The following is a 24885-nucleotide window of genomic DNA, read 5'->3' as shown; positions in this document are numbered from 1 at the left end:
TTGGGCACGTGGCACGGCATAGACACAGCAGGGCCTGGTGTGGGTTTGGGCACATACATGGGCGCAGAATGGACATGCACATGGCATGGGTATGGCATGGATACACAGGGCATGGGAGGGTTTGGGCACAAGGCACGGATATGGCAGGGTATGGGAGGGTTTGGGCACTGGCATGGCACAGACACGCAGGGCATGGGTGGGTTTGGGCACATGGCACGGACAGGGCAGGGGGCAGGGGAAGGTTTGGGCACATGGCACAAACAGGGCAGGGGGCAGGGGAGGGTTTGGGCATGTAGCACGGACAGGTCACGGGGCAGGGGAGGGTTTGGGCACGTGGCACAGACAGAGCAGGGGGCAGGGGAGGGTTTGGCATGTGGCACGGAAAAGGCAGGGGCAGGGGGGGTTTTGGACACGTGGCATGGACAGGGCAGAGGGTGGGGCAGGTTTGGGCACCTGGCACAGACAGGGCAGGGGGCAGGGGTGGCAGGGGGGTTTTGGACACGTGGCACGGACAGGGCAGGGGCGGGTTTGGGCACTTGGCAAGGACAGGGCAGGGTTGCAGGGGCAGGTTTGGGCATGTAACACGGACAGGGCCGGGGCGGGTTTGGGCATCTGGCACGGACAGGGCACGGGGGAGGGTTGGGTTTGGGCACATGGCACGGACAGGGCAGGGTGGATTTGGGCACATGGCACGGAGAGGGCAGGGGGCAGGGGAGGGTTTGGGCACATGGCATGGTCAGGGCAGGGGGCAGGGGTGGGTTTGGGCACCTGGCATGGTCAGGGCAGGGGGCAGAGGAGGGTTTGGGCACATGGCATGGACAGGGCAGGGGGCAGGGGAGGGTTTGGGCACCTGGCACGGACAGGGCAGGGGGCAGGGGTGGGATTGGGCACCTGGCACGGTCAGGGCAGGGGGCAGGGGAGGGATTGGGCACCTGGCACGGACAGGGCAGGGGGCAGAGGAGGGTTTGGGCACCTGGCACGGTCAGGGCAGGGGGCAGGGGTGGGTTTGGGCACATGGCACGGTCAGGGCAGGGGGCAGGGGAGAGTTTGGGCACATGGCACGGACAGGGCAGGGGTGGGCTTGGGCACCTGGCACGGTCAGGGCAGGGGGCAGAGGAGGGTTTGGGCACCTGGCACGGACAGGGCAGGGGGCAGGGGAGGGTTTGGGCACCTGGCACGGACAGGGCAGGGGGCAGGGGTGGGTTTGGGCACCTGGCACGGTCAGGGCAGGGGGCAGGGGAGGGTTTGGGCACCTGGCTCGGTCAGGGCAGGGGGCAGGGGAGAGTTTGGGCACCTGGCACGGTCAGGGCAGGGGGCAGGGGAGGGTTTGGGCACCTGGCACGGACAGGGCAGAGGGCAGGGGAGGGTTTGGGCACCTGGCACGGACAGGGCAGGGGGCAGGGGTGGGTTTGGGCACCTGGCACGGTCAGGGCAGGGGGCAGGGGAGGGTTTGGGCACCTGGCACGGACAGGGCAGGGGGCAGGGGAGGGTTTGGGCACCTGGCACGGACAGGGCAGGGGGCAGGGGAGGGTTTGGGCACCTGGCGCGGTCAGGGCAGGGGGCAGGGGAGGGTTTGGGCACCTGGCACGGACAGGGCAGGGGGCAGAGGAGGGTTTGGGCACCTGGCACGGACAGGGCAGGGGGCAGGGGAGGGTTTGGGCACCTGGCACGGACAGGGCAGGGGGCAGGGGAGGGCTTGGGCACCTGGCACGGACAGGGCAGGGGGCAGGGGAGGGTTTGGGCACCTGGCACGGACAGGGCAGGGGGCAGGGGTGGGTTTGGGCACCTGGCACGGTCAGGGCAGGGGGCAGAGGAGGGTTTGGGCACATGGCACAGACAGGGCAGGGGGCAGGGGAGGGTTTGGGCACCTGGCACGGACAGGGCAGGGGGCAGGGGAGGGTTTGGGCACCTGGCACGGACAGGGCAGGGGGCAGGGGAGGGTTTGGGCACCTGGCACGGACAGGGCAGGGGGCAGAGGAGGGTTTGGGCACCTGGCACGGACAGGGCAGGGGGCAGGGGAGGGTTTGGGCACCTGGCACGGTCAGGGCAGGGGGCAGGGGAGGGTTTGGGCACCTGGCACGGTCAGGGCAGGGGGCAGGGGTGGGCTTGGGCACCTGGCACAGACAGGGCAGGGGGCAGGGGAGGGCTTGGGCACCTGGCACGGACAGGGCAGGGGAGGGCTTGGGCACCTGGCACGGACAGGGCAGGGGGCAGGGGTGGGTTTGGGCACCTGGCACGGTCAGGGCAGGGGGCAGAGGAGGGTTTGGGCACCTGGCACGGACAGGGCAGGGGGCAGGGGAGGGTTTGGGCACCTGGCACGGACAGGGCAGGGGGCAGGGGAGGGTTTGGGCACCTGGCACGGACAGGGCAGGGGGCAGGGGAGGGTTTGGGCACCTGGCACGGACAGGGCAGGGGGCAGGGGAGGGTTTGGGCACCTGGCTCGGACAGGGCAGGGGGCAGGGGAGGGTTTGGGCACCTGGCACGGACAGGGCAGGGGGCAGGGGAGGGTTTGGGCACCTGGCACGGACAGGGCAGGGGGCAGGGGAGGGTTTGGGCACCTGGCACGGTCAGGGCAGGGGGCAGGGGAGGGTTTGGGCACCTGGCACGGTCAGGGCAGGGGGCAGGGGTGGGTTTGGGCACCTGGCACGGACAGGGCAGGGGGCAGGGGTGGGCTTGGGCACCTGGCACGGACAGGGCAGGGGGCAGGGGAGGGCTTGGGCACCTGGCACGGTCAGGGCAGGGGGCAGGGAGCAGGGGAGGGTTTGGGCACCTGGCACGGACAGGGCAGGGGGCAGGGGAGGGCTTGGGCACCTGGCACGGACAGGGCAGGGGGCAGGGGTGGGCTTGGGCACCTGGCACGGACAGGGCAGGGGGCAGGGGTGGGTTTGGGCACCTGGCACGGACAGGGCAGGGGGCAGGGGAGGGTTTGGGCACCTGGCACGGACAGGGCAGGGGGCAGGGGAGGGTTTGGGCACCTGGCACGGACAGGGCAGGGGGCAGGGGAGGGTTTGGGCACCTGGCACGGTCAGGGCAGGGGGCAGGGGAGGGTTTGGGCACCTGGCACGGACAGGGCAGGGGGCAGGGGAGGGTTTGGGCACCTGGCACGGACAGGGCAGGGGGCAGGGGAGGGTTTGGGCACCTGGCTCGGACAGGGCAGGGGGCAGGGGAGGGTTTGGGCACCTGGCACGGACAGGGCAGGGGGCAGGGGAGGGTTTGGGCACCTGGCACGGTCAGGGCAGGGGGCAGGGGAGGGTTTGGGCACCTGGCACGGTCAGGGCAGGGGGCAGGGGAGGGTTTGGGCACCTGGCACGGTCAGGGCAGGGGGCAGGGGTGGGTTTGGGCACCTGGCACGGACAGGTCAGGGGGCAGGGGAGGGTTTGGGCACATGGCACGGTCAGGGCAGGGGGCAGGGGAGGGTTTGGGCACCTGGCACGGACAGGGCAGGGGGCAGGGGAGGGTTTGGGCACCTGGCACGGACAGGGCAGGGGGCAGGGGAGGGTTTGGGCACCTGGCACGGTCAGGGCAGGGGGCAGGGGTGGGCTTGGGCACCTGGCACAGACAGGGCAGGGGGCAGGGGAGGGCTTGGGCACCTGGCACGGACAGGGCAGGGGAGGGCTTGGGCACCTGGCACGGACAGGGCAGGGGGCAGGGGTGGGTTTGGGCACCTGGCACGGTCAGGGCAGGGGGCAGAGGAGGGTTTGGGCACCTGGCACGGACAGGGCAGGGGGCAGGGGAGGGTTTGGGCACCTGGCACGGACAGGGCAGGGGGCAGGGGAGGGTTTGGGCACCTGGCACGGACAGGGCAGGGGGCAGGGGAGGGTTTGGGCACCTGGCACGGCCAGGGCAGGGGGCAGGGGAGGGTTTGGGCACCTGGCTCGGACAGGGCAGGGGGCAGGGGAGGGTTTGGGCACCTGGCACGGACAGGGCAGGGGGCAGGGGAGGGTTTGGGCACCTGGCACGGACAGGGCAGGGGGCAGGGGAGGGTTTGGGCACCTGGCACGGTCAGGGCAGGGGGCAGGGGAGGGTTTGGGCACCTGGCACGGTCAGGGCAGGGGGCAGGGGTGGGTTTGGGCACCTGGCACGGACAGGGCAGGGGGCAGGGGTGGGCTTGGGCACCTGGCACGGACAGGGCAGGGGGCAGGGGAGGGCTTGGGCACCTGGCACGGACAGGGCAGGGGGCAGGGGAGGGCTTGGGCACCTGGCACGGACAGGGCAGGGGGCAGGGGTGGGCTTGGGCACCTGGCACGGACAGGGCAGGGGGCAGGGGTGGGTTTGGGCACCTGGCACGGACAGGGCAGGGGGCAGGGGAGGGTTTGGGCACCTGGCACGGACAGGGCAGGGGGCAGGGGAGGGTTTGGGCACCTGGCACGGACAGGGCAGGGGGCAGGGGAGGGTTTGGGCACCTGGCACGGACAGGGCAGGGGGCAGGGGAGGGTTTGGGCACCTGGCACGGACAGGGCAGGGGGCAGGGGAGGGTTTGGGCACCTGGCACGGTCAGGGCAGGGGGCAGGGGAGGGTTTGGGCACCTGGCACGGTCAGGGCAGGGGGCAGGGGTGGGTTTGGGCACCTGGCACGGACAGGGCAGGGGGCAGGGGTGGGTTTGGGCACCTGGCACGGTCAGGGCAGGGGGCAGAGGAGGGTTTGGGCACCTGGCACGGACAGGTCAGGGGGCAGGGGAGGGTTTGGGCACATGGCACGGTCAGGGCAGGGGGCAGGGGAGGGTTTGGGCACATGGCACGGACAGGGCAGGGGGCAGGGGAGGGTTTGGGCACATGGCACGGACAGGGCAGGGGGCAGGGGAGGGTTTGGGCACCTGGCACGGACAGGGCAGGGGGCAGGGGAGGGTTTGGGCACCTGGCACGGACAGGGCAGGGGGCAGGGGAGGGTTTGGGCACCTGGCACGGACAGGGCAGGGGGCAGGGGAGGGTTTGGGCACCTGGCACGGACAGGGCAGGGGGCAGGGGTGGGTTTGGGCACCTGGCACGGTCAGGGCAGGGGGCAGGGGAGGGTTTGGGCACCTGGCTCGGTCAGGGCAGGGGCAGGGGAGGGTTTGGGCACCTGGCACGGACAGGGCAGGGGGCAGGGGGCAGGGGAGGGTTTGGGCACCTGGCACGGACAGGGCAGGGGGCAGGGGGGGGCTTGGGCCCAGCGCGGCGGGCAGGGGAAAGTTTGGGCAGAGTCCGAGCAGCCTCCGTCCGGGTCCAGCGGCCCCACTGAGCGCCTGGCCCCGAGCTCGCCGCGGGAGGGAGGGTCGCGGCGCGGCCTGGGAGCCCGAGCCCAGGAATGCAGCCGCCGGGCGGGGAGCGGGGGCTGCGCGGCCCCTCCCCGGCCGCCCCTCCTCCGGGGCCGGTCCCGGCCGGGGCTGCAGGTGGAGGAGCCGGCGGGAGCCATGGGAGGCGGCTCGGCGCTGCGGCTGCTGCTGCTGGGCTGCGGGGTGCTGAGCCTGGGGCAGATCCTGCTGCGCTCCGGCCGCCCGGGGGACGCGCCGGGGCCCTTCACCATCATCACCATCCGCGGGGGGCCCGCCCCGGGCAGCGCCGCCCCCCGCCACGCGGGGACGGCAGCCCCGGCCGGGGGGCCAGGCGGGCGCAGCCCGGGCTCCCTGCAGCGCTACCAGGATGAGAACGAGAACCTCGGCCCGCCCGTAAGGAACCGGAGCCCCCTGCCCCGCTTCTCCTGCGCTCTGCCCCGCAGCCCCTCTCCGGGGCGCCCGGCTCCCTCCCCAAGCGCTGAACTCCAGACTAGCCACCCCCTGGCTTCCCGCCCCTCTGCCTCCCTCTCTGGCTTTTCTTTCCTGCTCCCCCTTCCTCCCCTGGCTCTCAAAGAGCCTTCCTCCTCCTTGTCCTGACTCCCTTCCCCGCCCCTGCGCCCTCTGCACTGGACCCCCCTGAGCGGGTGCGGGAGGGAGAGGGAGAAAGACGGTCTGGTTTTGGGGTGGAGGTGGGGGTTGCGCTTGCCCCCACTAAATCTCCTTCTCTTCTCTCCCTTTGCTTGCTGCTTCTGAGGAACGGGATTCAGAGCGAGACTCAGGCCGAAGGGGCACGTAAGGAACCCGGGGAAGTGGGTGCATTTAATGTCTGGAAGGGCCCAAGCCAAAAGGAGGCAGAGGGCGATGAACGGCCAGCCCCAGGGTGGAGGTTAGTCCAGGGCTGGGCACCGCTGCAGTGACCCTATGGGCTGGCAGCTTGTGCTCCTGGTTAATAAGCAGCCCTGAGATTAACCAGCCCAGCCTGGATTCCATAGGCCAGTGATCTACTTCTTCTACTGGCATCTCCCTGGGGGTCCCTGCCCCTCTGTATTATGGCTTTTTTTCTATTCAGGAGGTGGGTTTGGAATTGCATTAACATGGGGCCTGATTCTGCAGCCCCGTTCTCGTGCAAAGATGGGTTTGCATGCTCGCCCTGAGCCTCCTTGCATAAAAGTGCTACTCGGTTCAGTAAGGTTTGCTGGATGGGGGCCAGGGTGGAGCCTTGCCCATGTGCTGAAATTTTGGCTGGCATTGCAGCAGGCAGGAGCGAACCTCCAGGGTAGAGAGATGTGTTCCGTGCTGTTTTAGTTGCCTTCTTGAGGGGTGTCTGTGAATTGTCCTGGTTTGTTGCGACGCCTCTGTCTGCTGAGATTAGGAGCTTTGCTTCCTATTGTAACGGGCAGAGTTTCTTTATAATGAGGCTTGTCAGGTTTGCTGCAGGGATTCTGGCTGCGGGGTGAGTAGAGCCAGAGGGGGGACTGCAGGTTTTCTAACTTTTCTATTCCCTTGGGAACAAAGAAGGAATTTGCCTCCCCTCACCCCGCCCTGCCACTTCTCTAGGAATCCCATCCCCTCCACCCTCGAGTGAGCAGCCCCATCCATTTGCAGCATGGAAGGCTGAGAAAAGTTACAGACGCCCACAAATTGCCTACAAGGAGAGAAGGGCTCTGAAGAGTTCCCGGGGGTTCATTCGGGTGGAAATTCATGGGATCACTGCAGGGAGGGCAGAATTGAAGCAAGACAGCAGTCCTGACGCATCCCCCTTCCCTCTGGTCCACGCACCGACCTGCATGCATGTCCACACCCGTGCGATCTCACAGTCACGCATTGCAGCTCTGTTACTCACATCCAGGAACCCTCTTCCAGAGACCCAGCCGGGGCTGTTGCACACAGGACAGGCATGTGCTGTCACAATCCCCTGTTGAAGAGAGTGAGGAAGCACAGTTATTACACACACGCAGACACAGTCTAGATCAATCAGTCCCCTATTAAGGGCCCCTGGGCAGCCAGTCTTGTTACACCTGGGGCCCCCCGTTAAAAGGGCTAGTCGTGGCAGGTATACCCACATCCACGGCCACCGGTGGCAGGAGACCCGGTGGGAGGAGAGGGATGGACAGGGACGTTGCTGCAGGTTGGGGGGGGGGGCTTTTGGTGTGGGTTTTGCAGCCTCTCCATCTGACTGTTCTCGTCTGCGTCATCCAGACATCTAAAACCACCCGCCGTGTGTGTACCAGTGCAGGCGGAGAGCTTCAGGCTAACTATCCACGGGTTCAGACTGGTACCGTATCAACAGCGGCAGAGAGGGGATGGATGGGTTTCCGCTGGTGAAGTGACTGCCTCACCCCACAGCCCCGGCACTAGATGTGATGCCAGTTGAAGGCTTTTATTGAAGATTACTGTTAAACAACACGAGAGAGATTAAACATAAAACAGCATTAAACTGCATTCGCTCTCCGACTTCAGCATCAGGGAAGGAATTTAGCATGGAGGCTGCTGTGTGCTAAGACACACGGCTATGCCCAGGTGTTACAACCTGTCTGAACATGCTGTTCTGAGACTTTGCACACCCTGGGTACAGGGGAGTGTGTGATATACACACAAATCCACAGTCACGTAGGACTTTGCAGCTGGCTCTGAGCCACACCTGGGCAACTCAGTACTCTGCAGTGGCAGTGGGGATAGAGCTCAACTCCTCCTGCCCCTCTATTCGATACTGGTGAGGCCTCATCTGGAGTACTGTGTCCAGTTTTGGGCCCCACACTGCAAGAAGGAGGTGGAAAAATTGGAAAGAGTCCAGCGAAGGGCAACAAAAATGATTAGGGGACTGGAACACATGACTCATGAGGAGAGGCTGAGGGAACTGGGATTTAGTCTGCGGAAGAGAAGAATGAGGGGGGATTTGATAGCTGCTTTCAACTACCTGAAAGGTGGTTCCAAAGAGGATGGATCTAGACTGTTCTCAGTGGTAGCTGATGACAGAACAAGGAGTAATGGTCTCAAGTTGCAGTAGGGGAGGTTTAGGTTGGATATTAGGAAAAAAACTTTTTCACTAAGAGGGTGGTGAAACACTGGAATGTGTTACCTAGGGAGGTGGAGGAATCTCCTTCCTTAGAAGTTTTTAAGATCAGGCTTGACAAAGCCCTGGCTGGGATGATTTAGTTGGGGATTGGTCCTGCTTTGAGCAGGGGGTTGGACTAGATGACCTCCTGAGGTCTCTTCCAACCCTGATAGTCTATGATTCTATGAAAGCCCACTATGAGTGGTTCCAAAGGAGAATCTTCATTAGTTGTTACCAGTATAGAGTCTATGACACTGTTGTGTGTTTCTAATTTCAGTCAGAAGAGGGCAGTGAGGTACAAACATGGTAGCCAGTTATTATATGTAATCCCAATAGATGCTGGCTGAGATTTTCAAAGCTGCCTCTGCAATCTGGCCACTCGATTCTCATTAAAATTACTGGTTTTGGAAATCACAGCCATTACTCCTACCTAGCATCTTTTATACTTGTTAACTTTAGTCACCTGGCATGTTAATCACAAGCTGAAGAGAAAAGGAAAGTGTTGTGCCAGATCAGACCTGTGATCCGCCAGATCTGGCACCTTGATTCAACAGCAGATGTGGCCTGAAAGGTTTCGAGATTTCCCTTGGGCAGGCAACTTCTCACTGATTTCACTGGGAGTGTTGCCTGAGTGAGGTCAGATAGGGAGTAGCGACGGACTTCACGATCTGCCCTTTCTCCAGAGCTTTCCAGCTGCGGATCAAAATGCCCTGTGCCAATAATTCCCCTCACAGCCTGGAGAACTCCTATTCCTGTTTTATGGATGGGGAAACTGAGGCATGGGGGTGGGAAATGCCTTGTCCAGCTTGTCAGTAGCAGAGCTGGGCATAGACTGAATCTCCTGACAGCCAGACCTCTGCTTGTAGCCGTGACACCATCCGGCCCCTGTTACTAGCCATAAAGCTGTCCTCCTTGTGCACCCCCCCCCCCGAAGACTTTGACTCTGTCACCCCCTGTGGCAACGTTTCCTGTGGGCTGAGTGTGTGTTGCTAGCGGAAGCCTTTCCCTTTGTTTGTTTTTAAATCTCCTGGCCAGAATGGCTTTCCGGCGAGATTTTCAGAGAGGAGGAAGTGTCCCGGTGTCTGGGAGGGAGTTTCTGAGAGATGGCGCGATGCTGTGACCTCTCCTGAGCCTTCTGACTGACAGGCACGGGGCCAGGCGCACATGGGGTGCAGTCACCTCTGTCAATTAAATGGGAACAGCATCCGGTTCTTCCAAACCTTGTGCCGTGCACAGCTCCTTTCCCACATTGCACAGGTGAGACTTCTCCCTGCAGCGGCAACGCCAAACCTCCCCTGCTTTTCCCAGGGAGGGTCACCCTTCCCCAGCAGCACACGCTTCTCACTCACGCAGGAGTGCCACACCCAGGAGCCAGAGAGCACTTTTCTAGGGCCCCTTAACCCTTGGCCTCAGGACGGGAGGCTGGCAGCCAGCCCTCCAGCTCTGATGTGGGGGGAGGGGGTTAGGAGGTACATGCTTCCCTGGTAGAAACGGGACTGAGGCCCAGCAAACTCATTTCACATACCAGCCAAGGGGACGGTGACGTTCACTCACTACTGCCCTTGGTTGGAATTGAACCAGCAACTTTGGTCGCCTGTCACTGTTCCCCTGAGCCATGTAAGCCCCTTCCTGCTCCGACTTTGACTGTATATTAAGCAATCACAGCCTGGTGCCTTTTGAACTAATGGGGGCTGAATTTACAAAGCCCTGCCTAGCAAGAGTGCTGTGCAAAACACGCATGCCTCCTCTGTCTGCGTGTGCACCCTGGGCATCTGGTTTGCAAGAGCAAGTGAGCGTGTGCGCTAAGGTGGTGGTGGAGGGAAGGGCGGGTTGTCTTTGGCACACTACTCATCCTTTGTATGGGGCTTCAGAAACGTGGCCCTCGCTGTCGTGTTTTGAGCCTGCGGGGGAGGGAAACCAAAAGCCGACACAGCTGGGGGCAGCTTTCAAAGGTCTCCACTCTCCAGTAATTTTGAAAGCTGTTTTGGAGGCCGGAGGAGCTGAGATCAGCAAAGCACGGGGAAAGGAGAGCTAGAGAATAAAAGCGAAGGTTGATTTATGTAGGGGGTAGGGGTGGTATTTACTTGCTGTGTGTGTGCTCATGTATGTACGTACACAACAACTGTCTAAAACAAAATCCAGGCACCAGAACGGATAGGGAGGGAGGGATGGAAGAAGTCAGGACACCTGGGTTCTATTCCTGGCTTTAGGCGGGAGTGTGATTTAGAGATTCAAGTAGGGGGACTGGTGGGAGTCAGGGTTCCTGAGCTTTGGTCCCGGCTCTGGGAGGGAATATGATCGAGTGAGGAGAGCAGGGACTGGGTATCCGGTTCTTCTTGGTTCTGGGGTGGACGGGACCCAAAGGGGGCTTTGAATCAGGGCTTGTGGCTTCTTTTCCCAGCTCGGCAGCTGGTTGTGTGTAGTAGGGGGGCCTTGGCCACTGCAGTGGAGGTTCTGCTTGTGTTGCTGAGAGGTGGCTGCCGCCCTGCCAGGCTCTCGGCTGTCACTCCCGCTGAACGCTTTGCTGCCCGAATGCCACGCAGCCTGCCTCGCCGGCAGAAGCCGGTGACATCTGGGAGCGGGTAGGCGAAAGAGACATGTCAATGGGCAGTCAGGGCCCAGTCCCAGAGCTGGTAAATATCACCCCCGGCTCTGATTCCAGGCAGCCTGGGCAGGGCCTAGCCCGAGGTAGAAAGGGGCCCCGAACAACCGGAAGAATGCGTGGGTGACGGAGGGCTGCGGGGTGAGTGGGGAGAGGTTGGCCGCGGTGAATCCTCCGAGAGGGGAGGGCAAAGCTCTTCAGCTGGGGGGCACAATGTAACCCAAGGCATTCGTTCATTTTCCAGGGGCCCGGATTGTCTGAGTTATCAGCGGTGGGAGAAGCTCTGCTCTTCCTGTCTCTGTGCGGAATGCAGGCTCCGAGGGGAAGGATTAAGGGGATTATATTATTATTTGTTATCGCGGAGGGGGGAGAAAAAAGAAGAAACCTCCATCACTGGGAATTCAGCCGAATCAGCGTGGAGATTAGCCTCGCGCCCCTCCTGCCCCCCCCCCCCCAGTTCATTTGGCAGCCTGGGCCGGCTCCAGCAGGCAGCGGGGGCTGTCCAGCCTCCAGCGCCCTCCTTCTGGCTGGGAGGGAGAGGTTCCAGCGGCGTGCTGGGTCCCCACTCGCCCTCGCATCTCCTGCTCTTCCATCCCCCACGCGGCTGATCTTGGCTGGGCCCAGCCCCTTTGTGTCTAGGATAATTAAGAGGAGATATTAGCACCCACGGCCCCCTCCCCTCCCGATAGGGGACCCGTGTCCCATCCTGCCCCTCATGCCTGCGAACCGCATGGGACGCAGGGAGCTCGCCCACTTCAGCTGAGTCCTGAAGGAGCTGCAGTTCCAGGCCAGATCGCTGCTGCTGCTCCCCCCCCCCCCATCAGCCCCCAGCAGTGCCCCCCCACCTCTCCTTGCTCCCCCCCCATCAGCCCCCATCAGTGCCCCCCACCCCTCACCTCTCCTCTGCTCCCCCCATCAGCCCCCAGCAGTGCCCCCACCCCCACCTCTCCTCTGCTCCCCCCCATCAACGCGCTATCTCAGAGTCCCCCTCCCCAAGGCATCAGCCCCCAGCCAGCGAGTGTCCCCCACCCCCCACCTCTCCTCTGCTCCCCCCATCAAGCCCCCAGCAGTGTCCCCCACCCCCCACCTCTCCTCTGCTCCCCCCCATCAGCCCCCAGCAGTGTCCCCCACCCCCCCCACCTCTCCTCTGCTTCCCCCATCAAGCCCCCCAGCAGTGTCCCCACCCCCCACCTCTCCTCTGCTCTCCCCCATCAGCCCCCAGCAGTGCCCCCCACCCCCCACCTCTCCTCTGCTCCCCCCCATCAGCCCCCAGCAGTGCCCCCACCCCCCACCTCTCCTCTGCTCCCCCCCATCAGCCCCCAGCAGTGCCCCCACCCCCCACCTCTCCTCTGCTCCCCCCCATCAGCCCCCAATCAGTGCCCCCACCCCCCACCTCTCCTCTGCTCCCCCCCATCAGCCCCCAGCAGTGCCCCCCCACCTCTCCTCTGCTCCCCCCCATCAGCCCCCAGCAGTGCCCCCACCCCCCACCTCTCCTCTGCTCCCCCCCATCAGCCCCCAGCAGTGCCCCCCACCCCCCACCTCTCCTCTGCTCCCCCCCCATCAGCCCCCATCAGTGCCCCCACCCCCCCACCTCTCCTCTGCTCCCCCCCATCAGCCCCCAGCAGTGCCCCCCCACCTCTCCTCTGCTCCCCCCCATCAGCCCCCAGCAGTGCCCCCACCCCCCACCTCTCCTCTGCTCCCCCCCATCAGCCCCCAGCAGTGCCCCACCCCCCACCTCTCCTCTGCTCCCCCCCATCAGCCCCCAGCAGTGCCCCCACCCCCCCACCTCTCCTCTGCTCCCCCCCATCAGCCCCCAGCAGTGCCCCACCCCCCACCTCTCCTCTGCTCCCCCCCCATCAGCCCCCAGCAGTGCCCCCACCCCCCACCTCTCCTCTGCTCCCCCCCATCAGCCCCCAGCAGTGTCCCCAGCCCCCACCTCTCCTCTGCTCCCCCCCATCAGCCCCCAGCAGTGCCCCCACCCTACCTCCGCTACCTCCCCCATCAGCCCCACCAGTGCCCCTCACCTCTCCACTCTCTTACCCCTGAGCATTCCACCTCTCCTCCACCACCCCCACCAATACCCACGTCTCTCTTCCAGCCCCTTCCCACCAGTACCCCACCCGCTGCCCCCCACACCTTGCCACTCCCACCTCACACCTCCTTACCATCACCAGCCCCTCACCACCACTCCCCCATGCCTCTCCATTCATTCCACACCTCCCCAGTTCCCACCTCCCTCGCCATGCCCCCAAGACGGATGCGGGTAGGGTCTGCAGATTGGTACCACCGCTGAACATTGGGGAACATGTGGGTGATGAAGCCAAGAACGTGGCAGCTCCGGGAGGGAGGACCATGGGCTAGGCTGGGGGAAAGGTTTAGCTAGGACACATATCTGCTGGTCCAGTGGCCCCTGTGCCTCGTGACAGTGGGCCGCAGTGCAGGAGGGGTTTGGCTCGCCCTGGATTTCAAGGTACCTGTTCAAGCCCTGGGAGGCCTGGCTGTCCAGCTCTGGTGTTGTGTAGCAGCATAGGGAGCAGGCAATGAAAACCCAGCGGTGGGCTCTGAGTGTGGGGAGGCCGCCGGCCGCCGTGGGAGGCGGGACAGGGAGGCGGTTGGCATGAAGACCAGCTTTTCGTTTTATAAAGCCCTGACCTGCCGAGGTTCCGCCACTTCCCCCCGCCCCCCCCATCCCGTGCTCTGATCCTGCTGCCGGAACGGGGCCGGCAGGGAGCTGGCTCTGCTGACCCTACCTGTGCAGAGGGAGGCTGAGCCAACCTGTGAGCTGGATGGAGCTTGCCTGGGATGTGGGGCCCCAGGTGGTCATTAGTTTGCTTATGCTTCAGGATGGCTCTGGCCATAATTAACGACCTGCCAGTCCAGGAGCAGCAGCAGGAGGCTCTGGGCTGTTTGCAGGCCTATTGCTGATCTCACTGATAAGGCAGAGCAGATACAGAGCCCTTCTCCTGCAGTAGCTGACTTTCCCTTTGTACTCAAAGCCTCCTGCCTGTGCAAAGGGGCCTTTGTCTCCCACGTTGCCCCTTCTCCACCCATGCTGGAAGGGAGAGAGCTTCTGTTTCCTTCTCCTGGAGCACAGTACTGGGAACTGTCCGTGGAGTGTCTCGTTCAGGAGACAGCATTCCCTAGGAGTCAGAACACAGGGTTATGAGCTGGGACTACTGGGCTCTATGCTGGGATCTGCCACCGACTTGCAACATAGCCTTGGGCAAGTTACTCACCCTCTCTGTGCCTCAGTTTCTCCACTTGGAAAATGGGGGTAATACTGCTGGGGTGGGGGTGGGGGCGTGATGGGGGAGCGGGTTGTGAGACATGGTTAAGCAGTATTTGTAAAGAACGTGGCACCCCTCAGGTGAGAGGCACTAGAAATGCAAAGTCTCCTGCGTTAGCTGGTCAGCCCTACAGCCCCATCATTTTGCCACAGCAGCTCTGGGGAGGCAAATCCGACAGGAGCTCACCCACACAGTGGGGGACCCTGGTCAGCTGCAGCAATGCTTCATGACACTCCTCTTCTCTAGTGTGGGTCGGCTAGTGATGGTGGTGGTGTGTGTGTTAACCCCACAGCTGAAACTGCAGGGAGAATTGTAGGCAGGCAGAGCACAATTACCTGAGTTGGAATATGGCCAGGACACTGGGCTTAGCGCCCCTGCTTTGTGAAATGTGTCGGAAGAGCTTATAGTGGCTATGAACGATTGATCAGGGCCTCAGCTTCACACCTCAGTCAAAAGAAATTTCCATTCCAGCAGCACAGCGCTGGGCCATTGGGTTCAGGCCTGACTCAGAGGAGAGAGCGCCCCCTAATGGCTTACCTGCCCATTGCTCCCTGCCCCCTAGCACTGCGCTGGGTCACTGGAGCCAGTCTGACTCAAAGGGGAGAGCGCCCCCTAATGGCTTACCTGCCCATTGCTCCCTGCCCCCTAGCACTGCGCTGGGTCACTGGAGCCAGTCTGACTCAAAGGGGAGAGCGCCCCCTAATGGCTTACCTGCCCATTGCTCCCTGCCCCCTAGCACTGCGCTGGGTCACTGGAGCCAGTCTGACTCAAAGGGGAGAGCGCCCCCTAATGGCTTACCTACCCATTGCTCCCTGCCCCCTAGCATTGTGCTGGGCCACTGGGGCCAGTCTGACTCAATGGAGAGAGCGCCCCCTAATGGCTTACCTACCCATTGCTCCCTGCAGCACGGCGCCCCCTAGCATTGTGCTGGGCCACTGGGGCCAGTCTGACTCAATGGAGAGAGCGCCCCCTAATGGCTTACCTACCCATTGCTCCCTGCAGCACGGCGCCCCCTAGCATTGTGCTGGGCCACTGGGGCCAGTCTGACTCAATGGAGAGAGCGCCCCCTAATGGCTTACCTACCCATTGCTCCCTGCAGCACGGCGCCCCCTAGCATTGTGCTGGGCCACTGGGGCCAGTCTGACTCAAAGGGGAGAGTGCCCCCTAATGGCTTTACCTACCCATTGCTCCCTGCCCCCTAGGACTGCGCTGCGCAGTGGGGTCAGCAGAGACTCAGAGGAGAGGAGCACTGCGTCACTTACATGTCTCCCTGCAGCACCCTGGCTGTCCTTAGAAGTTTCCCATCCAAATGCTGCCCAGCCCCGCGTAGCCGATAAAAGCCCAGTCCCCTGGGGTGCTGCCGTGCGGAGCCAGCGTTTCTGGGTTATTAAACCCTTCAGTGCCTTGGCTGGTTCCTCCGCCAGGTCAGAATCCTTTTAGACACTCAGGAGCCGAGGCTGGTTTGTTTCCCAGCATGCCCCAGCGCTCCCAGCCCTTGACTCACTGTGCGTTTTATTTCCGTGACCTTAGAAAACCCATCAGGAGGTGGCCCTGCAGCCCTGGGCTGGGAGTAGCCAGTCCCTCCGAAGCGAAGCCGAGCGGTTCCTTACGTACATCAGCACCCCCCAGGTAGGTCACTCACCACGCCAGCCCCTGGTTACACAACATGGCCCAGAGGTGGGAATAAAAGCTCCGGCAGGCACTCCACCTGGGAAAGAGCCTGGATTCCAGCTGGATAAGACTCTAGGCTGGAGAAGCAGTGACCTGCATTTGGGGTTCTGCCTCTCCCCCGATTACTCCCCCTCCCCCCCACCCTCCAGTGACTGCTCCGCTCTCTCCTCTTCTGCCCTCATTTCTGGCACCCGCCTCTCACATATCAGAGAGGAGTGGCCTGGTGGCTTGCAGACGGGCAGCATCTGTGGGGTGGGGGAGATAAAATCCCAATCCCTGACCAGTGCTGTAGAAAGCTCCCTGGGGCCTGTGGGGGAGACGAGGCAGCCCTGCAGAGTCCCATCCCTTGAGGGCCATGATGGCATGGGGAGGTCTCTAGATAGTACAGAGGTAGGCTAGGAAGGAGGCCCAGGGCAGGGGGAAAGGGGTCATTCCTATGGGGCCATTAGGGTTCGGGGCATTGGTGCACCTGGGCTGGAGGATCCTGAGCTGAAGTGAGCTCTCCTGGAGAGGGATGGTGCTGGCTTGTTGGCATAGACACGAAGAGCAGGTTCGGTGGGGGAGGAGAACTGCCTCTGTATACGGCTGATGAGAACTGGCCGCCACTGGGCTCAGGCAGGGGATGGCTGCTGAGGCGTGATGAAAACAGAGCTTCCAAGGGCCAAGCACCTCGCAAGCCCCTGGTTATGAACCCAATCCACAGCCCAGCTAAAGGGCCGGTTTTGTTCTCCCTTCTCCTTCAGCTGCCCTGCTCCCGAGCTCTGAGCCAGGCTGGTCTCCAGGCTTTCACAGCCGGCACTGCCGGGGCGTGGCGAGTGTGCCTAGATCACATGCCCACTGGGTCGCTGAAGCTGCAGCAGGAGAGGTGCCTGGTTTATACCTTCAGGTGAGCACGGGGCTCCCGTGGGCGGGCACCCCAACTGCGGAGGGACCGAGGCAGGGAGGGCGGCTGAGGAAGGATGGATTTGGGTGGTCGGGACTGATACTTACTCGACAGGAGGGCTGGTCACTGTTTTTTGGATTTTGACTTTTTCAATAACATTTTTCGTGGAAAATTCAAATTGCATCCAAACAAAACTCTCCGGTTTTTCCAACCGACACTTTTCAGTGTTTGAAAAATCTCATCCAAGTTCTGAAAAAACCAGTAAGAAATGTTCAGAATGGGGGTTCTCGGGTTTTGGGGGCTCCTTTTTCCAACCAGTTCTGCTCTGTGACCCCATGGCCTTCCATCAGGTATAAATCCTGGGCCCCTCGGGACGGAGGCCTCCTGAGCAAACCGTCCGTCTTTGGGTCTATTTTCTAGACTGAAGTGCTGGTTAAAAGCAATAGTTTTATGAGCCCCTGCCAGCACAGGTCCCTGGCGTCACAGAACAGGGGCAGCAGAGCTGGCAGCCGGGCCAGCTCCCGCTCTACATGCTACCCACCAATGTGTGCACCCCAGCTCTGGATGGACTCTTCTCTAGGGGTGGGAGAGTCATTTGGTCTCATTGGCCGGCTCAGCCCCAGCCTGGTTCAGACAGCCAACAGAAGGGCTGATCGTGGTGGGGATTTTGTGTGTGCTGGAAATTTGCCCATTAGAATTTGCCAGGCCAGATCAGACCGATGGTCACCTAATCCAGCCTCCCATCTCCAGTAGTGGCCAGAACCAGAGACATCAGAGGAATGTGCAACTCCCACAATACACACCAAGAAGGATCAGCATCCCATTTCACACAGGCCATCACCCGGCCTGCAGACAGTGACTTTTCAGTTGCTAGTGACATGAGACTGGCCACCAAGAGGTTAATATCACCACGTTCCCTCACCAGTCCTGGGAGCCGTCTACTTCCCTGTCTGCGAGTCTGTTACACGCCCATGAGTCAGCTGCTGTGGTGAACACCATCCCCTCTTGGGTACATTCTGGCTGCCTGAGTCATGACTAGCCACAGTGACTGAAGCCAACACCGAGCCCCGAAGGCCTGTGTGAAACTCCTGGCCTCTAACAAGGCTTCATTCTTGTGCTTGTTCAGCTCGGACTGGTTGCAGGTGCAGATGGGGAAGAAGCTGCTCTTGATCCATGTGCACCCGGGCAGCTCTGACCAGTGACTGCTGCTGACTCGGAGATTCCAGGCCTGCTGGGATCCCTTTTGAGCAGGTCGCTGAGCCTGCGGGCTCTAGAGCAGAGGTTCGGCACCAGCAGCACCCAGAACAGTGCCAGGGTGCCCACCTGTCATGAGAGTCGGTGCTCTGGGCTGCCCTTCCCTCCCTTAACTGGGCCCGGGTGCTCTGATATAACCTTCTTTTCCCTTTCTCTTGCTCTCCAGTCTGCCCCAATGCTTGGGGCTCAGAGCAGCCAAAACTCCAAGGCAGGTTAAAGGTGCAACACTGGACAGAGGCCGGGGGGTGGTATGTGCAGTGGGCACTGACTGGTGCAGCTAAGAACTTAAGTTTTCTAAACTGGTACCGTTGCTGGGAACCAGTTCTGGAAAAGGGTTCACACCGATACGTGCAGACCAGGGCTGAAGCTGCAGAACGTCCATAAGATCTGATGTCTCCAGCGAATCCCTTTGCTTCTTCAGCTATGACCCCCTTGCAGTCCCTTTAGCTGCCCTATTGGCAGTGGTGGGGGCAGTGACAGGTTGCATCTGAAAAGCAATACGAAGGGTAAAGAAAACACGCCTGCTTTGAACCTCAGCTGAAGGCTGAACCAAGTCAGCCAGGGTGCCTTTGCCTCAGTTTGCATAACATTACCCATCCTGCTTTGCCTTGCACCTGCATATTCTGCAGGTCAGCCTAACTTTGCAGAGCCTGAAAGTGCCTCTCTCCCTTTCTTCGTTTGTAGCATGGTCAAAAGGGGCTTTGAGTTCAGCCAGCGAATGAGTGAACTGCAGTGCCAGGTGCACAGTTTTGGCCTGACCCCGTACAAGCAGACCGACCTCTGGCAGAAAGGACAGGTGCAGCACCATGCACTGTGGCTGGACTGGCACGAGCGACGCCCAGTCACCTCCTCACAGAGACGGAGGAGCCGTGCCAAGAGGCTAAATCAGATCATGGAGGACTTCGGCCACAAGAAGGTAATGGCATTTGATAGCATCATCCCCCACATCACCATCCATCCATTAGATGTCAAAGACAGAGAAGCCTTATTGGATTGTCTAATCCAGTGAGTCTCAAAGAGTGCTCCATGGCTAAAATCCAGTTCCCTCTTTGCATCTCAGGCCGCTAGTTCACGTCTTCCTTGGTGTAAATTCAACCTCAAACCAAGCTGAGGAAGACACCAAAACTGGAAGGGCAGTGAATATGCGAGAGTACAGAACTGATGTGCAAGGTGACCTGAAGAAGTTAGAGCTAGAATTTTCAAAGGTGCCTAAGAATCAGGCGCCCAACTCCCATTGGATTTTAATGGGGTTTGGGAACCCAGCTCCTTTGAAAATTCCATCCTAGAGCAATAGGGCTGCTTCTGTGGATTTCAGTGGAAGTTAGGAGCCTAAATATCTTTGTGGATCTGGGCCTTTGTTCCCAATAAATGCCCCAGCCTGATCCCAGAGAGCCGAAATCCACAGCATAGAGATGAAATAGGGGGATGTAACCAAAAAGCCCACCCCTGCCACATTTAGCTGATTTTACTTCCATCTCATCCTCTTGCTACCCCTGGGCGTTCCTGGGCTTTCTGGCTGCCATCGGGAAAGCGAAGGGTCCAGTTGGGAGGCTGTGATGGGAGGTGCCCACGAGTAGAACTTGCTTTTAAGGGCCATGTAAAGCAGGCTGAGTCCCTCTGGTCTAATCCATCCCTCGGCCAGTCCCCAGCTGGAGGGCATCTCCGCTCTTGCTAACAGAATAACTGCACACTGGCGCTGACCAAAGCTTTTCCATTGACTTCAATAGACTTTGGATCAGGCTGCAAACGTCAATGGACACCTCCCCTTTTTCGGGCCTGCTGACTCCTCGGCTCTCAGAAACAGCCTTAAACAAGGATGTTGGCAGGGCTTGGCTCAGAGCAGTAGGGCTTATTTCTTCACCACTTCCAGGCGTGTCCAGATGTCTCATTTTCAGACGTCTCTTGGCCAGCCCCGGCCTAGTCCCCTCCCGTGACGGCACCGGTCCCTGGGCAGTGCTGACTAGAGGAGCTGAGTTTGCCTGTTCTTTCTCTCCGGGGTAGATCGACGTGTTGGAGGCAGACTTGGCCAGTGCCGAGTGGAAGATTTTGGAGAGTATCCTCGTGGATGGCACCGTGGCCGTAGTGCACCAGCTGATCCTCACCATCCACCTCCATTGGCCCGGCTTTGAGGTCAGCGGGAGCGAGGCAGCCGTGGTGCGATACTGGTACAGCCTGCTGAAGGCGCTAGAGGCCAGAGGCTTTCGGCTCTTCCATAGCTTCAAGGACCTGCAGAAGCCGCAGCTCTTCCTGCACAAAGAACTCTTCAATGCCAGCAGCTCCTACACCCTGAGCTGGGTCAACACGTCCTGGATGTACTGAAAGGGGGCACAACAATTTGTGAGGATGGGGCTGGGTATTTTCAAACCTGGCTCCTGGCCGAGCTCGGAATGGGTGTGCTTGTTAGGTCCCAGCTGGCCACAACACACCCCGGGTGGAATCTGTATTTCTGCTGCATCCCAGGGATGGATGATGCAGCCAAAGGGGTTCTGAAGATGAACCCAGGATGCGCTAACTGAGGTCCAAGGCCTGTGACTCTGGCGGCAAAGGCTACTCAGATGGATGCTTCAACGGGGCCTAAAAACCAGTTTGAGACTCAAAGGTGCGGAGCTTCCAAATACCTTGTCCCACAAGACCATCTAACCACTGCTCTGGCCTTGAGCACACGCAAGAGCCTGAGTGTCCAGCTCTCGTCCTTCCTGATGAAGCAAGGAGCGTGCCGGGCACCCAGACCTGGCAGTGCAGGCAATAAGAAGCTGAGCTGATGCCTCATGGGAGAAGGTACAGCAGTGCTTCTGGCTGCTGTTTGTGTTGGCCCCCCGCTTCCAAAAGCCACTGAAATGGCCACAGCAGACCTGGGAAGGAAGGGAGATGAATTGCCAGTGCTCTGTTATTGGGGGAGCCATTTTAGCCTGGATGCATCAACAAGTGCGTTTGCCAAATGGAAGCGAGAGGCACGGAATCTGCAACTGTTGCAGGGACCGGCAACCTCTCGGCCTGGTGCTGTTAAGATCATCTGGGATTTTCAGAGTAAAGGAGGTCGGTGCCCAGTTCACACTCGGATTCAGTTAGACCTGGGCACCTAACTCCTGTTGGCGCCTTTCAGACTTCCAGCCAACATCTATATTTAATGATGCAGAAACGTTCCACAAAGACTCATCTGGCCCTGTGAGCACTGCTGCACCCACATGCCGTCTACAAAGTGGGCTGGAGATCCCATGAGAGCTGGCTCTCTCTTGAGACAGCAACTCCTACGACTTGGGTTAGGCTGTCCTGACGACATGCCCGTCTCATTTTATTTCAGCTCATCTGTTTTTGTCCAGAACCAGGGAGTGCAAATTTGTAAATGATTTTTAAAAACAAGGGGGCTGGGGGAGGAAGGCTATTCACATTTTTGGAATTGCCAAAGTAAAGTTCAGCTTCGAATTTTGGGCAAAGGTTTGGGTCTGTTTGCATCCAGTTATTTTGCTTCATCCCTCCCAAGGCTCTGACCGCTAGCACCGAATGGTGCTATAAAATGTCATTAGAGCTGGTTCTGCTCGCATTCTTTCGTGGTGGACAACACTATTTTCTTTAGTCTTTTATTTACACTTTATTGCTCTTGGTTTTTTTGTAACTGCAAATTCTGCTGGAGTGCGCAAAACCATTTAGATCTCGGCTGGCTGCAGAGATACGCCTAATCATAGTCATTATCTGGTAGCAGGTAATGGGCATCTTTCCCATGTTAATTGCAGAACAGAATAGATGAGAGCAGGGCACTTCTGGGAAGGGAGCATGCTCCTGGCCCCCCTTGCGGTTGGAACTCACTGCATTTGTCCCAGGAAGTTGTGTACAGCAGAGTTCCTGCTTTGTGCTCTGACTTTCCTGCTGCCGTAGCAGGCCCCCCAGGTCACTCAGTCATGTCGGTATTAAATACATGAGGATTTTTTTTGGTATGTGTGACTATAACTTCAGGAAACCGAGGCATCTGGGTCACCCTAACCTCTCGGGATGCTTGGCTGATTTCATTGGCACCGACCCCGAAATCTGCTGTTAAATAATCAAGCCCGGCTAACCCTCGGGGCTGGATGATTGCGTGTGTCAGCTGCAGAAAGGAGGAGGGAAGGACATCCACCAGAGAGCCATGAACTGCACAAATTTTGCCCTGCCTAGCAATGTAGAACCCTGCCAAGGACACCATTGTACTCTATGGACAGAGACCCTTATCACTACTGCAATACAAAAAAACCCTTGAATATGTTTTCTTGGCGGGTCTGTGGAGAATAAGATGATCTCTCCAGCTATTAAACTATTGTGAGGCTCCACCGTAACTAGCACTAGTCCCCCGCCCCCTCCTCCCCCCAATCACACACGCAGGGCCCTGTTCTGCTTGCTTCTCTATTAGCAACGCAAACAGGGCATCTTCCTCCCCAGTCTCAGAAGCAAATTGTCCTGCAGGAAAGAGACAGGTTTTCCTGCAGTGGGCAAGTTCCCATTTCCTCCCGGTGTGCGGGAGAGGGTGTTGGGAGGAAGGGTGGTGTCTGTTCCCAGATACCATTAACTAGTGAGCAAAGGTTGCTGTGTCTCCATGGAGACAAGACAGCAAGCGAGACAGTCTGCGTGTGGATCTAAGGTTAGAGCTGATTAGTAAATGTCACCGTGTTCCTGTAACTGCCCTCCACCAGCACTGGCTCGGGTCCCTGTTGGGCGAAAAACCACAGCCAGCTATGGGGGGGGAGAAAGAGAAGAAAGGGCTGCTCCTGCACCTCCATTCCAAAGCTAAGCGCTTAAGAATTAAAGAGAAAACTTGCTGACACCTTAACTGTGAGGTTGTTATTGCTCCTCCGTACTCTTAGGTGTTAAGACCAGGTCAGGTCTTAAGACCCAGGGGTCTTTGTGGATTTCAAAATCAGGTCTTAAGACCCAGGGGTCTTTGTGGATCTGAACCTCGGGGCTCTTTTGATTCAATGGAAGCACCAGCTGGTTCACACTCATACCCTTACAGGAATGGGGTGGAATGACCTGTTGACATTCAGAGGGCCTGCTCCTTTGCTTTGGGCACTGGGATGTTGCCAGAACCTCCCTCCCTTCCTGCTCATTCTATAACGTAATAACAACACTCTACCCTTCTAAGATATTTAGGCTCTTAACTTCCATTCAGTGGAAGTCAGGAGCCTAAATACCTGTGAGGATGTGAGACTCAGTGCTGTAATAAACTCCAGGTCCTCTTGGTTGCCAGGCCCAAGACTTAATCATGAGCCGATCCTTCCTCCTGACAAGTATCACTGAGTATCCTGCAAGAATCAGCCCCTGGGCTTAGCCCATTTTAAAGACTGAACAATGTTAATTGTCTGAGAGGGCTCCCAGTGACACTAGCAAGCTCCTTATAAACATGCCCTGCAACTTAGAACAAGAAACAGAAGCAGAATCCTCCCAGACACACTGCACAGGTGAACCCCCCAAATCCAAGCACTCTAAGCCTTGTTCTTTGTAGTGTTTCCTATCCACCCCAAACCCACAGAGTGCCAAACCACTGCTCTTTCTTCACGGACAAGGTCAACCTACTCGTTGCCTGGGGTTACTTGACACTGTCGCCATATCCCTTCAGTTTTGTTCCAGGTTAGCACTGTGACTTGGAACTTTTTCTCCTGCCCTCTACGCTTTGCCAGGAGCATTACTAAATTCACTGATGCAAGCATCAGTCAGCATGTAAGAGAGGCGTGAACCCATGAGATCATTATTTGCAGAACCAAACCACAGTTGCAAGGTATCTTGGCTCTGAGCTCAGCAGTGTGGGTTCACGCCTTGTGTCAGGTTCCTTTCACAGTGTGGGGCAGAGACCGTGTCTTACTCTGTTCTGTACAGTTCAATCATGTAGTCAGTGCTTCACAAAGGGCAGTTTGATGGTACAGTGAGTTAATGCACTAGCATTCTCTTTCCAAGACCTGAGTTAGGTCACAAGGGATGATGTGTCCTGGTTTCATCCAAGCTCCGTTAGTCCAAGGATCTCAATGGACAGAAGACACCATTTGGACAAGCGTCTCCTAGTCCCCTTCAATGGTTCACAATGACATTAGCAGACACAACACACTGGTTTAATGTTGCATGATAGCCTGTGCTCAGGAAGGGTCAAGGCGTGGGATAAAAAGGGCCCTACGAGTCAGTCTGAGGCTCATCCGTAGGACAGTATGTTGTGGAAAAGCCTGTAATACACCTTCCCAGGGCATTGACTGGCGTTCTCCGCCTCTTATAGGAGCATTAGATTCTCCCATTGTAAAAAAAGACAGCACAAGCAAAATAGCTGAAAAGATGCCTAGCCACAGCTACGGCCGGCGTAGGACTGTTCTTCTGGTCACTTTGGCCGTCTGTATGGCAGTTGAGCTGGAGAATCATTTACATTCAGAAAATACAGGAAGGCAATTGGCAGGCGACCACATCTCTTACAGAGAAACAGGTGTCAGGGGGTATCAATCACTTTTGTTTTGGATATTGCAGTTCAGCAGATATTATTCAGGGGTTATAAACAGAGAGTCTCTCACACAGCGGAGCAATAAAGGTTGCAGGGCAGATACTGATCACAGGGTTCCCTTGGGACTGTGACAGCTATCAATGGAGGCAAATCCTCTTCAAGGGAACGGCTGACTGGCCACATAGAAAACCTGGAGGTGATAACCCTCCAAAGCCTTCCTATAGGAGATGTGGCCGAGGTCCATGCCTTAGAGCTGTGCAAGCTTGTTACCACAGGAGAGAGGTGGAGGGGTGTTGGCAAGGGGTAGAGCGTGCCTACTGATTTCAAGGGTGGTTTCTCCAGGAGAAGAGTGTAGCTGTTTGAACAGGTCAAAGAGGGAAGACGGGGTGGAGCGTGCCTACTGATTTCAAGGGTGGTTTCTCCAGGAGAAGAGTGTA

General features: G+C 59.3%; 1 protein-coding gene across 1 annotated transcript; it reads left to right on the top strand.

The window, feature by feature from the left end:
* The first annotated feature begins 5300 nt into the window (after nucleotides 1-5300).
* LOC140900487 (probable methyltransferase-like protein 24) lies at nucleotides 5301-22953 on the top strand. The gene is made up of 5 exons (XM_073317837.1): nucleotides 5301-5644; nucleotides 15726-15824; nucleotides 16610-16752; nucleotides 18688-18919; nucleotides 20005-22953. Exons 1-5 carry the CDS (start codon nucleotides 5390-5392, stop codon nucleotides 20320-20322), a joined length of 1047 nt encoding a protein of 348 aa, XP_073173938.1. The 5' UTR covers nucleotides 5301-5389; the 3' UTR covers nucleotides 20323-22953.
* Nucleotides 22954-24885: the final 1932 nt, after the last annotated feature.

Source organism: Lepidochelys kempii, chromosome 19 (assembly GCF_965140265.1).
Source record: "Lepidochelys kempii isolate rLepKem1 chromosome 19, rLepKem1.hap2, whole genome shotgun sequence".
NCBI lineage: Eukaryota > Metazoa > Chordata > Testudines > Cheloniidae > Lepidochelys > Lepidochelys kempii.
This window is presented reverse-complemented; position numbering and strand designations above follow the sequence as displayed.

Excerpts from the sequence above, each read along its gene's own strand:
- LOC140900487 (XM_073317837.1), top strand. The coding sequence starts at position 5,390 with ATGGGAGGCGGCTCGGCGCTGCGGCTGCTGCTGCTGGGCTGCGGGGTG. Across the intron at positions 5,645-15,725 it reads ACGAGAACCTCGGCCCGCCC|AAAACCCATCAGGAGGTGGC; the intron begins GTAAGGAACCGG and ends CCGTGACCTTAG. Across the intron at positions 16,753-18,687 it reads TGCCTGGTTTATACCTTCAG|CATGGTCAAAAGGGGCTTTG; the intron begins GTGAGCACGGGG and ends CTTCGTTTGTAG.